The sequence below is a fragment of the Oryx dammah genome, unplaced genomic scaffold, assembly GCF_014754425.2.
Source record: "Oryx dammah isolate SB20612 unplaced genomic scaffold, SCBI_Odam_1.1 HiC_scaffold_1, whole genome shotgun sequence".
NCBI classification, from domain to species: Eukaryota; Metazoa; Chordata; class Mammalia; order Artiodactyla; family Bovidae; genus Oryx; species Oryx dammah.
Window position 1 is genome coordinate 28134856 of NW_024070185.1, and position 21789 is coordinate 28156644.

Sequence of the window (21789 nt, forward strand, 5' to 3'; positions counted from 1 at the left end):
AGTAAACCCTACCAAACTTTAAAGAAGAAATAATACCAATCCTCACATTAGAAGTGGGCAAAACGTTTCTCAAAATCATTCTGAGTCTGAAACAGACATCACTAGAGAGAAAGGGTAATAGAGCAATATCTTTCATGAAGAGAAATACAAAAAATCCTCAACAAAACATTAGCAAACCAAATCCAGCAACATCGTAAAAGAATTAAATTACAACATGACTAACTGGCATTTATCCCCAAAGTAGAAAATTCATACAATGTCTGAAACTCGATGTAAAATACCATTTTACTAAAACAAAGGACAAAAACTACATATCTCAATAGATGAACAAAATCCAGCACCTATTTATGATTTAAAAAAAAAAACAACTCTCAACAAATTGGGAATACCAGGAAATTTTATCAATCTGTGAAAGGGCCTAAATGAAAAACTGCCAGAAAGTAGCATCAAACTTAATGGTGAAAGTTTAAAAACCGAAAGTTTCTCCTAAGTCTGGGAACAAAACTGAGATGTCTAGTATTTTTATTCAAGACTGTGTTGGAGCTTATAGACAGTGCAACCAGGAAAGAAAAAGAAAAAAAAAGGCACAAATACTGGAAGGGAAGAGGTAAAACTGTATGTAATTAAAAAGGACATGATCCTTCAAGATTATCCTAAGAAATTCATTAAGAAGCAAAAAGACTAGAACAAAAAACAATTTCAGCAAGGTCACAGAATATAATATTAATAGACAAAAACCAATCACATTTCTAAATACCAGCAATAAATAATCTAAAAAAGAAATTTAAAACATAATTCCACTTATACTAGCATCAAAAAATAGACTTAGGATTAAATTTAACAAGAGATGTGTAAGACTTCTACAGTGAAAAGTACAAATTATTGGTGAAATAAATTGAAGACCTAAATAAATGAAGTCTTTCCACATTACATACATATATTTAAAGACGAGTACTTTAAGGTGGTCACTTTCTCCAAACTGAATATGGATTCAACATATTCCCTACGAAAATCCCAGCAGCTTCTATCTTTTGTAAAAACTGACAAGCTGCAAGCAACTAATACTCTGAGTGCATGTCAAGTCGCTTTAGTCGTGTCCGACTCTTTTCAACGCTATGGACCATAGCCCACCAGGCTCCTCTGTCCATGGGATTCTCCAGGCAAGAAAACTGGAGTGGACAGCCATTTCCTTTTCCAGAGGATCCTCCTGACCCAGGGATTGAACCTGTGTCTCTTTTATGTCTCCTGCACTGGCAGGCATGTTCTTTACCACTAGTGCCACGTGGGAAGCCCCACAACTACGCTCTAGCAAAAATTAATTCAAAAAATAAAAATATATAAAAATGGTTTCCTGTGCAAAAACTCCGTATTTTTTATGAAATCTTTTATCTATACATTTTAAAAACTGTGTTTTCATTCTAATCCATGGATAATTTGTCTTTTTAAAAATATAGCACCACAGGTTTCAGAACCAGGCCCATACAGAGTAAACCTGATGGTGTGAAGCACAATGCGTACACAAGCCGACGAGATGATCTCTGTGGGAGCCACTTACAATTGCTTTCTTAAACATGACAACTATTTTAACTATTGTGATTATTCTGTAAGCATTAGGTTTTCAGACTTACTAAACCAAAACCAAATGAACATGGACTCTTCTTTACACTCAAAAAAAAAAGAAAGAAAGAAATTGACAAGTGGACCGAAAAATTTATATGGAGAAGTAAAGAACTCAGAAAATCAAAATAATCTTTAGGAAAAACAAATGGGAGGACTTGCACCTTCTAAATCGAAAACCCATAAAACTACAGTAATCAAAAGTGTAGAACTGATTGAAGAACAGACAGGTAGATCAGTGTACCAGAACTGAGACTATAAAATAAACTCATATATCTACATGTAGTCAATAAATTATCAACAAAGCAGCCAAGGCAATTCAATGGGGAAAAGAGAATCTTATCAATAGATGGTACTTCAGTTCAGTTCAGTCGCTCAGTCGTGTCCAACTCTTTGTGACCCCATGGACTGCACCACGCCAGGCCTCCTTGTCTATCACCAACTCCCGGAATTTACTCAAACTCATGTCCAGTGAGTAGGCGATCCCATCCAACCATCTTATTCTCTGTCGTCCCCTTCTCCTCCCACCTTCAATCTTTCCCAGCATCAGGGTCTTTTCAAATGAGTTAGCTCTTCACATCAGGTGGCCAAAGTATTGAAGTTTCAGCTTCAGCATCAGTTCTTCCAATAAATATTCAGGACTAATTTTCTTTAGGATAAACTGATTGGATCTACTTGCTGTCCAAGGGACTCTCAAGACTCTTCTCCAACACCACAATTCAAAGGCATCAATTCTTTGGCACTCAGCTTTCTTTATAGTCCAACTCTCACATCCATACATGACCACAGGAAAAACCATAGCCTTGACTAGACAGACCTTTGTTGGCAAAGTAGTATCTCTGCTTTTTAATATGCTGTCTAGGTTGATCATAACTTTCCTTCCAAGGAGTAAGTGCCTTTTAATTTCATGGCTGCAGTCACCATCTGCAGTGATTTTGGAGCACCCCAAAATAAAGTCTGACACTGTTTCCACTGTTTCCCCATCTATTTCCCATGAAGTGATGGGACCGGATGCCATGATCTTCGTTTTCTGAATGTTGAGCTTTAAGCCAGCTTTTTCACTCTCCTCTTTCACTTTCATCAAGAGCCTTTTTAGTTCCTCTTCACTATCTGCCATAAGGGTGATGTCATCTGCATATCTGAGGTTATTGGTACTTCTCCTGGAAATCTTGATTCCAGCTTGTGCTTCATCCAGTCCAGCGTTTCTTATGATGTACTCTGCATAGAAGTTCAATAAGCAGGGTGACAATATACAGCCTTGACATACTCCTTTTCCTATTTGGAACCAGTCTATTGTTACATGTCTAGTTCTAACTGTTACTTCCTGACCAGCATACATATTTCTCAAGAGGCAGGTCAGGTGGTCTGGTATTCCCATCTCTTTCAGAATTTTCCACAGTGTATTGTGATCCACACAGTCAAAGGCTTTGGCATAGTCAATAAAGCAGAAATAGATGTTCTTCCGGAAATCTCTTGCTTTTTCGATGATCCAGCAGATATTGGCAATTTGATCTCTGGTTGCTCTTCCTTTTCTAAAACCAGCTTGAACATCGGAAGTTCACAGTTCATGTATTTTTGAAGCCTGGCTTGGAGAATTTTGAGCATTATTTCACTAGCGTGTGAGATGAGTACAACTGTGCAATAGTTTGAGCATTCTTTGGCATTGCCTTTCTTTGGGATTGGAATGAAAACTGACCTTTTCCAGTCCTGTGGCCACTGCTGAGTTTTCCAAATTTGCTGCCATATTGAGTGTAGCACTTTCACAGCATCAGCTTTTAGGATTTGAAATAGCGCAACTGGAATTCCACCCACTCTACAGCTTTATTCATAGTGATGCTTCCTTAGGCCCACTTGACTTCACATTCCAAGATGTTTGGCTCTAGGTGAGTGATCACACCATCGTGATTATCTGGGTCGTGAAGATCTTTTTTATACAGTAATTCCGTGTATTCTTGCCACCTCTTCTTAATATCTTCTGCTTCTGTTAGGTCCATATCATTTCTGTCCTTTATTGAGCCCATCTTTGCATGAAATGTTCCCTTGGTAGCTCTCATTTTCTTGAAGAAATCTCTAGTCTTCCCCATTCTATTATTTTCCTCTATTTCTTTGCACTGATCACTGAAGAAGGCTTTCTTATCTCTCCTTGCTATTCTTTGGAACTCTGCATTCAAATGGGTATATCTTCCCTTTTCTCCTTTGCTTTTGCTTCTCTTTTCACAGCTATTTGTAAGGCCTCCTCAGACAGCCATTTTGCTTTTTTGCATTTCTTTTTTTGGGGAAAAGAAAAGAAGGGTTTGCCATCCCTTCTCCAGTGGGCCACATTTTGTCAGAACTCTCCACCATGACCCGTCCATCTTGGGTGGCCCTACACAGCATGGCTCATAGTTTCATTGAGTTAGACAAGGCTGTGGTCCATGTGATTAGGTTAGTTAGTTTTCTGTGATTGTAGTTTTCAGTCTATCTGCCCTCTGATGGAGAAGTAGAAGAGGCTTATAGAAGCTTCCTGATGGAAGAGACAAATGGTACTGAAACAACCGATATCCACAGGCAAAATGATAAATTTAGACCCTTACCTCACACCATACATTAAAAAGTAACTTCAAGGACTTCCCTGGTAGTCCAGCAGTTAAGAATCCACCTGGCAATGCAGGGGATAAAGGTTCCATCCCTTTTCAGGGAACTAAAGATACCATCTGCCACTGAGCAACTAAGCCTGAGCACAACTACTGAGCCTGCAGACCACAACCAGAGAGTCCATGCACCGCAGGGAAAAAAATTCCACGCGACTCAGTGAAGATCCCACATGCCACAACTAAAAGCTGACGCAGCCAAATAAATAAATAAATATATATATATTTAAGTAACTTAAAATGAAGCCCAGACTTAAGTGTAAGAACTAAAAGTATAAAAATTCTAGAAAACATAGGCGAAAAATCGTCATGACCTTAAGTTGGGCAAAAATTTCTTAGATATGAAGCAAAAAGCACAATCCATAAAGAAAAAAAAAATTGAACTTTGTAAAAATTAGTAACTCTTACACTTCAAAAGACATTATTAAGAAAATTAATTCAAGCCAACAAATGGGAAAAAAAAATATTAGCAAAGTATATACCTGATAAAAGACTTGTATCAGAATATGTAAAGAACTATTAAAGCTCGGTAACAAAAAGACAATAAAAATTTTAAATTGGGCAAACAATCTCAATAGGCTTTTCACCAATGAAGATACATAAATGGCCAAAAAATGCAAGTGCGAAGATGTTCAACATCATTGCTCTTTAGGAAAATAAAAATAAAATCACCATGACATACCACTTTCACTAGATTGGCTATAATCAAAAAGTCAGAAAATAACAAGTGCTGGTGAGGATGTGGAGAAACTAAAACCCTTATACATTGCTGGTAGAAATGCAGTATGGTTCAGTCACTTCAGAATGCAATTTGGCAGTTTCTTAAAAATGTTAACATAAATTTACTATATGATGGAAGTAATAGTGTTCCTAAGAATCTACCCAAGAGAAATGAAATAGTATTTCCATGCAAAGACTTGTACACAAGTGCTCACAGCAGCATTATATATAATAGGCAAAATGTGGAAACAATCCAAATGTCCATCAACTGATGGATGGTTAAACAAAATGTACACGTCCATAAAATGGAATATTCAGCAATAAGAAGAAACAAAGTGCTAACACATGTTATGGCATGATAAACCCAGAGAACATGCCTAATGAAAGAAGACAGACACAAACGATCTCATATTGTGTGATCCCATTTACATGAATTATTCAAAAAATGCAAATCTACAGAAACAGAAAGTAGATCAGTGGTAAACAGCAGAGTTTAAATAACTTCATTGGTCCAAATTCTAGAATTCTGAAGAGTGATATATTTATTAAAAATTATGACACATGTATATTAATTTGGCAAGCTGGTCCCCCCAAATATCGAAAAAGCAAGATACTAAATACTGTAAATATTATTCTAATTTTTAAAATATGTATTTATAAATATATGTGTATGTTCAAAAGAAAACTTCTGTGCAGATATAAACCAAAATACTATCAGTGTTAACTCTTAAGTGGTAAGATTATAAGCAGTTTCATTGTTTCATTCACTTATTTTTTTAAATAATTCTAAAAACACATGCATTATCAGCATTAAAATATGTATTAAAACATACATATCTATGTGCATATATAAAATCAGCTATTAGAGCAAGAAGGAACCTCGAAGATACCCTGTTTAGCAGTATCTGAACCATCTTCACTAAAGAGGTGGAGAACTAACTGATGACACTTCACTCTTAACCCTTGAAACATCTGGTAAAAGAAAGAATTCTTGAGATAAAATTTGAACAAAGAAAAATGTTAATATTTTACTCATTTATTCTCTATCTTGTTCCATAAAGAATATAAGGTAGCTCCTGGAGACAAGTGGAAAAAGTTTATATAGCAAATCCTATTTATAAAGCAAAGTACATGTTTGCCACCATACTTGCCACACCCACACATTCCTGCTGAAAAGGTGCACGAAATGACTTCTCTAAATGTGAGCAATTACTATCCCTACCCTACTCCTGTTGCTTCTGTAAAATATATTTAAAAGGGAAAACTAAAAAAGAAAATTTAAAAACAGATAAAATTCAACCTTAAGGCATTTATTATCAGATTCAACAAACAGAAAATTACTTTGTAGTGTGCTTATAAAAGTTTCTAAACACTTATTTTCAATTTCTGTACTTATTTCTTTGTAAACCAGGTTTTGAGTTGCACTCTCCAGAATGGCTCCATTTTATATTACAGACTTAAGAGTTTTTATATTATACACATGAGAAATGAATAAACCAAAAGCAGACACCTCACTCAAAGGCAGATATGAATGGTACAAAAAAAGGTGAGTAACAGCAATTCTTAGAATGTAAACTCCAAGTAAAGGAGCAGTTAGCAACAGGAGCTAAAACTAACAAAATGCTTAACTAGAGGGATGAATCAGTCGGGACGATGAGGAAGTAAGAGAAAAACAGAGCAACACACATTATGGCAAGCCAAGTAATAATGAATAAGCAGAAGAAAAGATTTAGAGAAGTGGAAAAGAATAAGCAAGTCTCCAGGGACCAGAGAAAGTACAGACACCAACTTTTGTGCACTGAGTTAACAAAGGAGCACAAAGAGCCACATAAAGTCTTCAGACCCAGGTCTGATTTTTACCAGGCATCACCCCTGCTCCTCCGGTCCCATGAAATTTCCATTTTCCTTACCATCTCATGAGAATTCTTACAATCAGCCACTCCAACCACTTATATCTCCATGGTCCCTCCAAACCAAAAGCATTCCTCAAATAGTAGAAGATACTGCAGGCTTACCTCTGGATATCACCAGGGGTATTACTCGAAGTGTTCGAATTCATGACAAGTCTTCCAACTCTTTCAAAATACCCCACTGTTGCTTAATAATATACTTCGTTACTGATGATTTAAACTGTCCAAGATGTCTGTGGTTTACAGGTTACATGGACTGAAGTCTGTTGAAGTAAACCATATAATAGTAGTTACTTACGTGAGTCCTGAGACAATGAGTGATTTTTCTTTTATGTATGCATATATATTTATATATATAATGTTTTCTTTATCCATTCATCTATTGATGGACACTTAAAAGATATTTTGTACCAATAACCCAGTGTGTTAGCATTAGGAGTACCTGATAAGGCAAAAATCTGGCCTTAGTTTTCACATAGTTTCATTTCTCTCTGCTTTGCTTTATAATGAACATACTTAAAAATTATATGGCTAAAAAATTAATACAAGAGGCCAGGGCATAGAATGATAATTACTTGAATGATAAATAATCCGCCAAGGCATACACACCATCATGAAGGAAAAATAGAAGAATTACTTAGTAAAATTGTAGGTGTCCAATGCATTTCTATAATTGAAATGAGGATAATAAACCTCAGGTAAGATAATTATAGTTTACCTGTATCAACAGTGACCTTGTAGAATGAGCTTGGGCTTAGAGTTATATAGTTAGATAGTAATGAGTTGGATGGTCCTGTAACTATGTGACTTTTGACAGATTGCTTCTAATATCTGTCTTAGAATTGTCTTTTAAAAAATGAGATAATCTTTATATTGTGGTGTTGTAAGGATCAGAGTTCTATAGCTCTGTGTATAAAGTACCAGGGACAGTGCTTACTGCACTAGGTGTTCAATAAATTAATGATCGTGGTGTTTGTTTGTCTATCACTGTTCCCAAATGTAGTATTAGGAGGAATAAAATAAAATGGGATTTTCCCCCTCATCTTAGTAAACATGCCGTCTTCTTTGTCTTGGGTCGAGCTATTCTGCATCAGCCGTGTGGATCAGTGTTTTGAAGATCCCCTTGTGTTTGGTTCTAGGAACCATTAGTCCTGTTCTTAGTACTGTGTTTGGATCTACATCTCAGTTGGCTTACTTGAGTCCTTCTTTCAGTGATCTCTCTCAGGGTTGTTTATTATGAGCAGGGACAGATCAGGTTAGATTTTGGTCGGGGGAGGTCTTCTAGCTATCCTTGCTACTGCTGCTAAGTCGCTTCAGTCGTGTCCGACTCTGTGTGACCCCATAGACGGCAGCCCACCAGGCTCCGCCGCCCCTGGGATTCTCCAGGCAAGAATGCTGGAGTGGGTTGCCATTTCCTTCTCCAATGCATGAAGGGGAAAAGTGAAATTGAAGTCGCTCAGTCGTGTCCGACTCTTCGTGACCCCATGGACTGCTGCCCACCAGATTCCCTCCATGGGATTTTCCAGGCAAGAGTACTGGAGTGGGTTGCCCTTGCCTTTTAAGGCTTACATAAAACATCATATAAAACAAAGCATTTTAAGCTGATAACTTAATTGAACATCAATTAAACTTGACTTCTAAATACATCTCTACTCTTTAACTTCTCATTCCCATTTTATGTTATTGATGTTATAAATTACATGCTGCCTGGAGAATCCCAGGGGCAGCGGAGCCTGGTGGGCTGCCGTCTATGGGGTCACACAGAGTCGGACACGACTGAAGCGACTTAGCAGCAGTAGCAAAGATAGCTAGAAGACCTCCCCCGACCAAAATCTAACCTGATCTGTCCCTGCTCATAATAAACAACCCTGAGAGAGATCACTGAAAGAAGGACTCAAGTAAGCCAACTGAGATGTAGATCCAAACACAGTACTAAGAACAGGACTAATGGTTCCTAGAACCAAACACAAGGGGATCTTCAAAACACTGATCCACACGGCTGATGCAGAATAGCTTGACCCAAGACAAAGAAGACGGCATGTTTACTAAGATGAGGGGGAAAATCCCATTTTATTTTATTCCTCCTAAATACTACATTTGGGAACAGTGGTAGACAAACAAACACCACGATCATTAATTTATTGAACACCTAGTGCAGTAAGCACTGTCCCTGGTACTTTATACACAGAGCTATAGAACTCTGATCCTTACAACACCACAATATAAAGATTATCCCATTTTTTAAAAGACAATTCTAAGACAGATATTAGAAGCAATCTGTCAAAAGTCACATAGTTACAGGACCAAAATTCCAACTCATTACTATCTAACTATATAACTCTAAGCCCAAGCTCATTCTACAAGGTCACTGTTGATACAGGTAAACTATAATTATCTTACCTGAGGTTTATTATCCTCATTTCAATTACAGAAATGCATCTGATACAGAGAGGCTTAAATGACTTGCCTATAGCCAGTCAGCTACTCAGTAGAGGACACCAAAGAATCAAGCTCTTCTGATACTGAGTCTCAAAATCTTTTCATCTTACCACCATGCCCTCAAAGTTCAGACTCCAAAGAATCTGCCTTCAGAATGAAGTAAAAGAGTTTAGAAGGAAGGGACTCTTTTATACTAAAATGTCCAAGGCTCAAAAGTACATATATATAATGTTTTCTGTTTCTGTGAAAAAAATTAAATACATACACACACCACATGTACAAACTTATGTGACACAAACAGAATCTCTATTTGCCTCACAGGAAAAGAATTTACATACTTAGAGCCTTAATAATGTCTGTGTTTTTGACTTTGTTTTGATCTTGGGCAGAGAAATGTGGGAAAAGGTAGTTAACCAAACTTTAATATAATTGTTTCAATAAAGCTAAACTGATGAGAACCACGATTTTTCAATGCACTGTTTTGGTATCTAACATCTTCAAACCTGAATGGTCGTCTAGAGAGAAAGGGTCTTCCCTAGCTCAGATGCAAGTTTCATTGATTTCCAGATCACTGATACAGACAGCATAACAGGCAGATGGTTTCCCTTGATCTCTGTCCCATGGTGTTTCTCTCTAGTGTAATACCCTCCCCTTTACTGGGCAGAACCTGAGACTTGCTTCTAACCAAGAGAACATGGCGAAGGTGACAGGCTGCACTCCCATGACTATGTTATATACGACTCCGTCCTAGCTGATGAAATGACATAACCTCCAGTACACTGTCACACTGTGAACTGCCGATGCAGAGGGCCAGTTGGCAGGGAACTGCAGGCACCCTCCCCAAAGGCAGTAAAAAGCCAGATCCCTCGATCATACAGGAAACACATTCTGGGCAATTTCCTGGAGATCCAGTGGTCAGGACCCTGCGCTCTCACTGTAGGGAGCACAGGTTTGACCCCTGGTCAGGGAACCAAGATTCTGCAAGCCGAGTCTGCAACCACATGTCATAGACAAAAAAAAAAAAAGACATTCTGCCAACAACTTGAATGAACAAGATAGCAAATTCTTTCAAGTCAAGGTTCCACATAAGAACACTGCCAACAGCACCTTGATTGCAACTTAGTGAAACTCTGAACAGAGGGCCCACCTACGCAATGCCCAGATTCCAAACCTACAGAAACTGAAAAATAATAAATCAGGGCTGTTTTAAGCCCCTAAGTTTGTGGTAACTTGTTACACAATAGAAAATGAATACAGATAAGAAGCTTGAAAACGCATTTGCAGAGTTAAAAAGAAAAGAGAAAGAGTTAATATGTAAAGTACAAAATGGATTCTGACATCAACCCCGCCGATGTGTGTATGTCTCTTTGTTTTTCCATAGGTTAATTTCCTAATGAATTTACATAGCAGAGTTTGTAAAAATCCTATCTAAGGTAACAAGATAGAAAAACTAGAAAATTGTGGACAATATTTACAACAAAAAGAACAAAATACAAATGAATAAGGGCAAACCAGCCACAACCACAAAACCCACATGGAAGTGTCCATACAGAAGAAAGCAGAGGGAAATAACAAGACCCCCCTGAAAGAACCCCCAAAGGATCAACAGATAGTTAATGGAAAGCATGGCAGGAAAATCTGAGAGCAAGGGCTGAAACTGACACATGAAACAGACATGTGGTAAGAGAGTCTTGAAGGTACCATTCAGCCTCACAGACTTTCATTACTGACCTGCCAAGGTGCCCTTCCTGAACAGGGGCCCACACTAATGAGAATCAGTAGACAATGGAATCCGGGGAAATAAAGACAAAGTAAAGAGATAGCTCAGACCAAACTGTAGGAGGAAACAGAGCCAGGAAATCTCAATACCAAGCACTCACAACAAAAAAAAAGACAGTTTTGTGAATTCTGAAAAGCTTTCCTTTACCATGCTCAAAATTCAGGAAGACTAACCTTTCATAAAAACCAGCAACAGAAAAGCAGAGTATTCAAATTTCATACAAATATGAGGAGAAAGAGAGTAATGAAAGAATGACAGAAAGATAAGTCCACAAATCAGATTAAAATCATAACTTACTATTTCAAAACAAGCTACAAGAGGGACTTCCCTGGTGATCCAGTAGCTAAGACTCCGTATTCCCAATGCAGAGGGCCTGGGTTGGATCCCTGATCAGGAACTAGATCCCACAAAGCACAACTAAGGTCTCACATGCCGCAACTAAGATTCTACATGCTGCTGCAACAAAGATCAAAGATCTCATGAGCCCAAACTGAGACTTGGCACAGTCAAATAAACAAAAGTAAGTATTGAAAAAGATGAGCTACAAGACATTAACAAAATGGTATAAGGCATGAAAGAACAGGAATCAGAAATAGAAAACTCAGACACAAGATCAAAGATTAGAAACATTAAAAAAAAAAAATTCTGCAGTGAAGACTAAAGTAGAGAGAACAAAAATAAATAGACATGATTAAAAAGAACTCTTAAAGGACATACAAAATGAAATAGAAGTAAAATTTTTAAACAAAAATTTAAGAGAAAGACCAAAATGATTCAAGAGAATGTGAAAATATATCGAAAACAAAGAATAACCAACATGGAAATAACAGAAGTTACTGAATAAGCGATAAAGCAAGGGAAACAGAACAAACACTAAAAACTGTAATTTAAGAAAACTTTCCTCAAATATGAAAAGATTCTAATCCAGAGTTCCAAAAAATAAGCTGCATATCTGAGGACATGAACCCAGCACAATCAACACCAAGACATATTCTAAGACAACTACTGGACTTTAGTAAAAAGTTGTACACAAATGTTCATAGCAGCATGGTTCATAAACAGCCAAGAAGTAAAAACCCAAATATCCATCAATTCACCAATATATAAACAAACATGAAATATTATTCAACCATAAAAAGGAATGAAGTACCAATATATGCCACAACATGGATGAGTGTTGAAAACATTATGCTAAGTGAAAGAAGCCAGACACAAAAGGACACATATTGTATAATTCCATTATCTATGAACAAATAGATACCCCAAAACCACACCCTTCCATCATCATTCCTACTGTGCACACACAAACATCCCTTCTCCAGGTATCACACTTAGATTATCTCATTTCACCCTACACCAACCCCAAGGGGAAGATACTGTTAATATCCCCATTTTATACCCTGGGAAACTGGGGCTTAATGATACTCAGTCACTTGTCCAAAGTCACATCTCTAGTAAGTGACAAGAGTAAGGATTCAAATCCAAATTGGCTATCTCCAGAGCTTTGTTATGTACCTTTGCCATTAACCTTCAATACACTGCTCACCCCGTAGCGTCCCTTGCACGTCAGGGAACACTTCTGCTCCGTACTGCCGAGTTCTTAAACACAGATCATTCTTCCACACATCCAAACTACAAGTCAGGGTCTTAATAAAAGATGACCCAGACGTCCAGCGAATTTCTCAATCCAGAAGGGATGTTCACAGAGTTGGGCCAAAAGCAGGGTACCCATTGGACAGTGATGGATAAAGGCAAAGTTTAAATCAGTTTCTTGTGTTAATGTGTTAATATCTTTATGTTCTCTCAGTGAAGTTGGTCTATTCTCACCATTCCCACTAAAAGAGAAGAAAGAAAGTGAAAGTTGCTATGTCCAACTCTTTGCGAAACAGGACTATACAGTCCACCGAATTCTCTAAGCCAGAATACTGGAGTGGGTAGCCTTTCCCTTCTCCAGGGGATATTCCCAACCCAGGGATTGAACCCAGGTCTCCCGCATTGCAGGCTGATTCTTTACTAGCTGAGCCATAAGAGAAGCCCCAAAACAGATTAGGGGATGTTATGTACATCATTCATCAAGAAGTTTTTTAGAAATAGTTAATGGACAATTGAGGACAAGGGATCAATGGTCTGGACATACTGAGAGTAAGTACCAGCCAAAAAGACAATTCTGCTTTAGATTTCAGAGCTAAGTTTTCCTATCTCACATCTGAGTCCTTCTGTAGGTCATCCAGAATGTACTCATCTCTCTCAGTGTGTCTGCATATATCAGGGGAAAGGGGAAGGGCAGGGGGAATGAAAAGATGAAAACTATTATTGAACAATTCCTGCATGCCAGACACTACATGAAGCATATCGGAGCTCACTGAATCTTCCCAATACCCTACAGATTATTATGCACGTTTCACAGATGAGAACACTGAGGCTTGGAGAGGTTGAGTAACTTGTGTATAAAGATACCCAGTGGGAGTGTTAGAATTCAAGTTCATATTGTGGCTGACTCCTAAATCCATTATCTTTCACAACACAGTGCTGTCTTCAATACTAACCACATCTGTAGTGTGAGTGTCTATTAGCAAACATATTTCACCTTTAAAAAAGATGTTCGGTTCTTTCATCAAAACAAAATCAAGACAAATGGGTTGAGGCAATCAAAGTATTTTAGGATTAAATGAGACTTCAGAGATCCAATCTATCTTCTTATCTGACAGATAAGGTGTTTTAATGCCCAGGGAGCTTAGGTGATTTGCCTGAGGTCACACAGCTAATAAAAGTCTCCACTAGAACTGATAGAGAAAGCTCCAAACTAAAATTACTGCTTTCATCTTTCCTTGTAGGAGGTTGCACACTGCCTTTGTTTCCTCTTCATTTCATGGAAAACCAAGTTCCTTTCCTGCTCTCTGCTTGTTTTGTTACTAGACACTAACTCTTCAATAAAACAAGTGACAAAAAATGGTAGGTTCTCTCCTTCAAGATTATGAAAACAACTAAATAAAACATCAATGTGTAATGTGTTCAAAAAGATTTGGACACCAACTGAAATTGGTTCTCAAGTAAATTTAAGTGGTTATCATTGGAGATCTGCTTAAAACGGGGGGGGGGGCGGCGCCCGGGGGGCGGGGGGGGGGTGGAGTGGAACTACCTAGGATAAATATCACATGGAATAAAGAACAGTCAAAAGGAGACTCCACTTCTGCAGCACGGAGCAACTGAGCTCTCTTTTCTCTTAAGAGTCATGAAGTAGAAGCTACAGAAGACAGCCTAGCACAACTCATTCTTTCATTTATCAAACATTTATAGAGTAGCTAGTGTGTGGCTGGCATTTTTATTAAAAGGGATGCAAGTGATCTGGTTCTTGTCCTCGAAGGACTTACTAATTCTTGAGAGGAAAAGGGCCCAGCAATCCGGAGTTGTAAACTTAAGCAGCTCCCAGTCCAGGCCCTCTGAGTCCTGCCCTCTGGACTCTAGCCAGTCCTCAGCGGTCTTTGGCTAGGATGATCCAGAAGCATCTTCCTCCAGGTGGGCGGAAAGGCCCAGCCCAGGGACCTGGAGGCGAGTCCCCATTGACAGACCAGCCTCAAACTAAATCAGGGTCCCTCATAACCTTAACTGCAGCCCCCCCATAACCGTCCCTCTCAACACCTCCCAGCCCAGTCTTTCTCCTCCAAACTCCCACATCTGATGGTTACCTCAGGGGGGCTCCCGCGATCCAAACTGCACACCCACGGCCCCTGGGGCAGCTTCAAATCTCAAAGGCAGAAAGAGGCCCGGGCCGACCACTGGGTCAGAGCAAAAACTGTTGGAACCCGACGGACTCTAGGACCCAGGGAAGGGAAACGAATAGCACAGCGGGGAACGAAGGGAGACCAGCCCCCGAGAGACTGTGTTTACAACGGCCACTTCCGGAGACTAGACTTCTCTAGCAGACCTCCGCAGACTTTCGGGGGGCCCCTAGCCCCGCGCCGGCCTGCCCCTTTCCTCCCTCCTCCCGCAGCCCGCAGCTCCAGGATACGCACTCGGAGAACGCCGGGCTCGGATTGGAAGATCCGGGCCCGCGGAGCTGCCTGGCCTCGCTGGAAGGCAACCGGCGCATGCGCTGTTGCTGGGGAGCGGCGCGCTAGGCATCGCGCGCGGCCCGCTCCTGGCGCGTCCTTTCCGCGCGTGAGGACGCCGGGTCCCGCGCCTTAGAGAGTCTCGGCGTGAGGTTCCCGGGTCACAGTCCTAGAATCCCCAGAGAGCTGGCTGAAAAGGCCGGTTTCTAAGCCCTAGCTCAGACACCCGCCTACTGAATAAAAATCTTAAGAAGTCCAATCCCAGGTGTTCCATATTTAAGCTAGATCTCCTGCTGATCCTTAGTATCACTGCCCTCCTTCGGGGTGCCGGAGCCAGGGGTAAATTCTCTGGGCTTGGCTTCTGCACCAGTGGCTGGTTTCCCGCTGTTTAGACAGCTCCCAACTGCCGGACGCTTCTAGTCCCCTCCTCTCATCCCGATTGTATCCCAGCTTGTGGTTGTAAACGGGGCCGGAAAGTGCGGGTCAGTGCGCTGATGCCGTTGCAGCGCCTCTAACTATAAATATCACATAAATAGGTACCTCGCGAAAAAGTCCTCGGCACCTTAGCGTGTGCTCCAGCTCCCTTTCCTGCCCTCCTCCTCTTCCTACGCCCCCACCCAACCTCGCAACACACACACGACACACGCTTTCCTCGCTGATAATTTATACTTAAATTTCTCCTGGAAGCCGCTAACGCCTCAGGGAGATTGGAAAACCAAATCCTCTTTTGTTCCTTGTCGGTTGAAAGCCTATTCCCCAGAGAACAATGCAAACTGGCGGGATTTTGATAAAGGATTATATCTTCAGCACCACTACCTCCTCTCCCCAAAAAGGTGTTTAATACAAATCGAGGCTTTTATGCTAAAATAGTCCCGTGTCGATTGTAATCAACCTGAAACCAGGTGTAACAGGGGCCGTCTTTCCGTCTCCCTCGTCCCCAGGAGAACCAACGGTCATAAATGCAAATACAAATTGAGATTAAGCCCTCCCTGATTCGTGTAGCACTGAAACTTTAATTGGCCTGAGTTTAGTCATTTAGATTAAGAAAGGAGGCACATCTCGCTTCTTAATAGTCTAGGCAGAAAGAGGATAATTGCTTCAAAGAGTTTATGGAAAGGAAAAAATAGCCCACTGTAACATGGAGAAAGGAAATTGGAAGTTACAGCAAACTAACGATATTAGGGCCTTTTTTCTTTTTTTACAATTTTAAAATAACAGAAGTGAATATTGTACAGCAAGAAATGCCAAAGGTACCACTGTTGTTGTTCATGTCTCTCTGTGACCCCATGGATGCAACATGCCAGGATTCCCTGCCCTTAACCATCTCTTAGAGTTTGCTCAGACTCATGTCCATTGAGTTGATGATGCCATCCAACCATCTCATCCTCTGCCACCCTCTTCTCCTCCTGCCCTCAATTATTTCCAGCATCAAGGTCTTTTCCACTGTTAATGTCAACCCTGAACAACCAGAAAAGCTTTATAGAGAGCTTTAAGTTCAATCTGGGAAGATGGTTATAGATTCAACAAGTTAGAAGGAATTGGAAGACATGGAAGTTACAAACATCAGGACAAAGAAACAGCATGAGGCATTTGGAAAACTGAACAAAGCTGTGTGTGTGTGATCTTGGGGTTGGAGGTGTGTGGGGAGTAAGACGTCAGGCTGGAGATCACAGAGGGCCTTCTAGGTCATACTTAGTTTACCAAGCAACAGAGCTAATGAAGGATGCTGAGCAGAAAGTTCTAATAATTACACAGTAAATCAGACTGTTGGGGCTTCCCAGGTGTCTCAGTCATAAAGAATCCACCTCCCAGTGCTGGAGATGCAGGAGACTTGGGTTCGATCCCTGGGTCAAGAAGATCCCCTGGAGGAAGAAATGGCAACCCACTCCAGTATTTTTGCCTGGAGAATTCCATGGACAGAGAAGCCCGGTGGGCTACAGTCCATGGGGTCACAAAAGAGTTGGACACATGCATGCAAATCAGACTTGCCAAATACTTGGAGATTTTCTACATGTTTCTAGTAATTACAAGGTCAATTCTGCGTTGTCTCTTCTTTACCTAACATGCTGCTGCTTAGGAAAGGTGCAGGGAAAGATGCTATCTACCCCACTATTCTTTTAGCCTCGAATCACAATAGTCATCTCAGTCTTTCTTTTGAGATATCATTTGATCCGTCACCCCTACTCTACCAAAACAGCTTCTGTAGTCAATAATGACGTCATTACTAAATGCCAGGCTCCTTGATTTCGTTGACACTTTGATTGCTCAAATTTCTCTCTAGCATAGGTGAGACTCAGGGTTCAGGCAGCCTTCTGGCCCTTTTGCTGCTGCACAGGAAACAGTTATCCCCTTCTTGCCCCTTAAGAGGATATTTTCTCAGTTTCTGCCCTCAACCTTCATGGTTTACCATATTAGCTTCTTTGGTGATATCATCCATTCCTACAAGTGTGAACTCTGGCTCCACAAGTCTGAGTTTTTTATGTCTACCTCACATATCATAATATCATAATCTGAGCTCTGGTCTTGAATTTTTAACTCTCATTTGAACAGTGCCACTTTAATGTCTGTCAATATCAAATTTGGTATATCTAAAGCTGAATTCTCTTTCTCACTGGAGCCTCACAAACTGCTCCTCTACCTATTTATGAAACTTTTCATCTCTTAGATGGGCTTCCCAGGTGGTTCAGTGGTAAAGAATTCATCTGACAATGCAGGAAACACAGGTTCCATTCATGGGTCAGGAAGATCCCCTGGAGAAGAAAATGGCAAGCCACTCCAGTATTCTTGCCTGGAGAATTTCATGGACAGAGGAGCTTGGTGGGCTACAGTCCATGGGGTCGCAAGAGTCAGACACTTGAGCTACTGAGCACTTATGCACACAATCTCTTAGACAGCCAAATGAAAAAAGTTTAGAGAATCTTTCTTCTCTCTCAGGCTCCCAATCCCTTCATCTGAGAATTACCAAATGCTAATTACTTTTTTTCTGTCTCCTGTGGTCTTTCTATGCCTCCTACTAATCATCTTCATTTATTTGTTTTTTTACTGTTTCATATCGACACTTGTAAGTCAGGACCTTTCTGTGGCTAACACAAATCATCCATATCCTTCTGTGCAAAGCATCTAGGGCATTTTTGAACCTGGAAACTTGAGAGGAGAGGACCAAAAAATAGAAAAAAAATCAAAAGTAGGCCTAAGGGCTCATATGCACCTTTCCGACACTAAGGAGTGTTAGGAGTTGATTGTGTACATTTGAGCCTCAGGGGTTTTTTAAGCACCAGATAAGCCACATCCTTTTGACCCTTCAGTAACCTCTCCCAGAAGGCTCAGACACCAGGTGCTTGATTATTATGCTGCTTTGGTCTCAGTTCTTAGAACTGCAAGGCCGAATATAACTGTTGCCCTTGGTAGCTCCAGTTTTTCGCTCTTTCAATCCCCATACTGTGTGCCACAATGGAAACGATCTTTCTGAAGCATAACACTGACTATGTTACTTACCCTCTTCATTAATTCTTTTAATGGCTCCTCAATCCTTACTGGATAAAACCCAAACTTTTCTTCCATCAATCAAGGGCTCTTATTCTTGTCACTACCTGCCTTTCCAACTTTGCTTTCTACTTCACAATAAATCTTCCCTCTAATTCAGATTAGCAACAGAAAACGCAAATAAATGGAGTAAGAGGTAAACGTGGACTTATATTAAAAGTTTGTAAATGTATAGGCTAATATAAAAGATTTAAACCCTGATCACATTATTTATTAAACATGTGCCAAGCACTATGCTAAGGGGTTTCACATGTCTTCTCATTTTTTTCAAAAAAGTATCCCATCTTTATCCTTTGTTCTTTATAATAAATACATAGTCACTTAAATCAGGGCAATTTTGAAAGTAAAAGTTTCAGGGACTTCCCTGGCAGTCCAGCGTTAAACCTCCGAGCTTCCAACATAAGGGGCGCTGGTTTGATGCCTGTTTGGGGAACCAAGATCCAACATGCTGTGGGCATGGCCAAAAACAAATTATTTAAAAAGTCTCCCCAAAGTCCTACCTTCTCACTCTAGATTTAAAAACTGTTAGCCATGTATTATATTTCTATAAAGAAATATAACATTTTGATGCATAAATGTGTGTGTGTGTGTGTGCTCAGTCACACAGTCGTGTCTGACTTTTTGCAACCCCATGGGCTATAGCCTACCAGGCTCCTCTGTCCATGGAATTTTCCAGGCAAGAACACTGGAGTGGGTTGCCATTTCTTCCTCCAGGGGATCATCCCGAACCAGGGATCAAACCCAATTTCTTGCATCTCCTGCATTGGCAGGCGGATTCTTTATCACTAGTACCACCTGGAAAGCCTTTTGATGCATAAACAAATACATCTTAAAAGAAGGCACATTTATTTGTTTATTCATTTATTTTTATATTCACACAGTGTGCACACACACATACTAGTAGCAGACACTATTAGCTGCTTTTCCATATCCTACCCCATTCTTGCTGAAAACCTCAATCTGTTTGCAACTCCAAGAGATGAGTGCTCTGATCACAGTATCCTATTTCCTCCTGCCAGCTCCCGGTTCTCCAAAGCTCACTGGTAGCTGGGGTTGGCTGTGCGGCCAGTTTAGTATGACAAAATGTAAATGCACACCTACTGAGGGGAGAATATAAAGGGCCCTGATGACACTGCTTCAGTGCTGACCTCTTCCTGGACTTTCTTCTGACCTAAACGATTAATGGTCTGAGAGTTCAAGTCTGTGCTAGTCATGTTTTCTGAAGCCAGTGGTGTGCTGATTTCCTTGATGGATGTGCTCTAAGTACTGCTACTGTGTCTAATTTCAAGCAACCAACACGCAGTATCTGACTACGGAGTTCAGAAGAAATATGACATTCAGCTCTCAAATGTCCTGTGGGAGGCAGCTCTAGCACATCACTACTATTGATTGGTCAATAGATGATTTTTTTTTAACTTAACACTATAGCTTTGACACAGGCACGCATGCTAAGGACTCTTTGTGACCCCATGGACTGTAGCCCATCAGGCTCCTCCATCCATCGGATTTCTCCAGGCAAGAATACTAGAGTAAGTTGCTGTGCTCTCCTCCAGGGGATCTTCCTGACCCAGTGAGCTTTGATAAATTTCTATGTTAATATAAAATATATACCTTTTTAATGGCTGTATTATAATCCATTTTATGAAGGGCCATAATTTATTTGTCCTATCACTTAGGTTGTTTCTGCTTTGTTTCTTTATTTAAAAAATAAAACACTGTCTCCATATGTATACTTTGCCTATTTGTCTTTTTAAAGTCATAGTATAAACTAGAATAGCAATTGATGGATGAAAAGATAAGCATTGAAAACTGAAACCAATCTGTCCCTATGTTAAATAATAGTTGAACTAGTCATACTTTTCCTGTACTTTTGTTAGACAATTCTGAGACCAAACAAAAATAACATGGTTGCTTGCTCTAGCTAATAATTTTTCCTGGAAGATAAAACTGTAAGGTTCCTAAACCGATTGCTTACAAAGGCTAACAGTTTATTTACCAACAATTGCTTCAAAACTGTTGCTTTGCTGTGCCCACCAATCTAAGACTTTATATCATAAACCCTGCCCAATCCCAAACATTTCCCTGACTTGCTTCTCTCCCAAAAAGTATTCAACCTAAGCCCTAAAACCCTAAAAATAACTGGCCCTAATTTTTCGAGTCACTACTGAGGCTCAGTCAAGGTAGTGTTCTACCTCAGTCAGGTAGATTTACTGCAGTGAATCTAATAAACATCACATTTTTTTATGATGTGCTTTTAAAGAGTCAACATTTGATAGCTGTACTTTAATTTTTCATGCATAGTAACAGATTACTTTTCAGGAAGACTATCAGTTTAGAGAAATATCAACAGTATGTGAGAGTATCTACTTCTTTTTGCCCTTGCCAGCAGTAGATATTTTTGCAGTATTGAAACTTTTCCAATCTGATAAGCAAAAAGTGATATGCCATTGTTCTAATGTTCTTTGAATTCACTTTCATCTGATTATTGATGAAGTTTATGAGCATCCAGAAATTCTACTTTTATCTTATGTAACTAGATGCATTAACTCACTAATATACCACTCCTGTCATCCCTCAGCCTATAAAAAAATAGTAAAAATAATTAGGCTTATTTGACAATCTCTAAATTTTAATCAACTTAAAACTGTCATGAGAAGTCTTAAATTTAGGATAAACATAAAGTATAAAAAATGTTCAGCATCTGAGAACTTATTGCACTGGTTGGCAGTTTGATATTACTCCTCTGCTCCAAATCTATACTTTTTTGCCCTGATTCATGATGTTAGTGCTGGCCCCCACCATCATTTCTCTGTCACAAGCAAATGGGGTGTCATGGTGGTTCAATGGAGTGACGCTGCATGGCCACAACTGCAGGAAGACATTTTTCCTTTAGGCTGTAGATCTCCATTATTATTTTCCAGCACAGGAACCCAACAGAGGAGCTCCATCTTTATTCTCAGGCTATGCTTTCTCTTCTTGAGGCTACTTTAGATCAGGTCCAACCAATTTACATCCTTTGGCAAGAGCTGGCCACTTCTACAGATTGACCCAGGCTGCCCGTACTCTCCAGCACTGGTGGACCACTTCTACAGACCCCTCTA

At 39.8% G+C, this 21789-nt stretch overlaps 1 protein-coding gene across 4 annotated transcripts in view; it reads right to left on the reverse strand.

Annotated features, from left to right (window-relative positions):
* Window positions 1–15182, reverse strand: part of CCDC171 (coiled-coil domain containing 171) — a 333839-nt gene extending 318657 nt beyond the window's left edge. For 2 of the 4 annotated variants that reach the window (XM_040240019.1, XM_040240002.1), the window contains exons 1-2: window positions 14783–15182; window positions 6983–7140 (exon numbers count right to left, since the gene is read on the reverse strand). In XM_040240019.1, the coding sequence (XP_040095953.1) occupies window positions 6983–7026 (44 nt within the window). In that variant the 5' untranslated portion in view covers window positions 7027–7140; window positions 14783–15182. The remainder of the gene's footprint in view (window positions 1–6982; window positions 7141–14782) is intronic. The other 2 variants (XM_040240011.1, XM_040239996.1) reach the window with 1 other exon arrangement.
* Between the last annotated feature and the right edge of the window lie 6607 nt (window positions 15183–21789).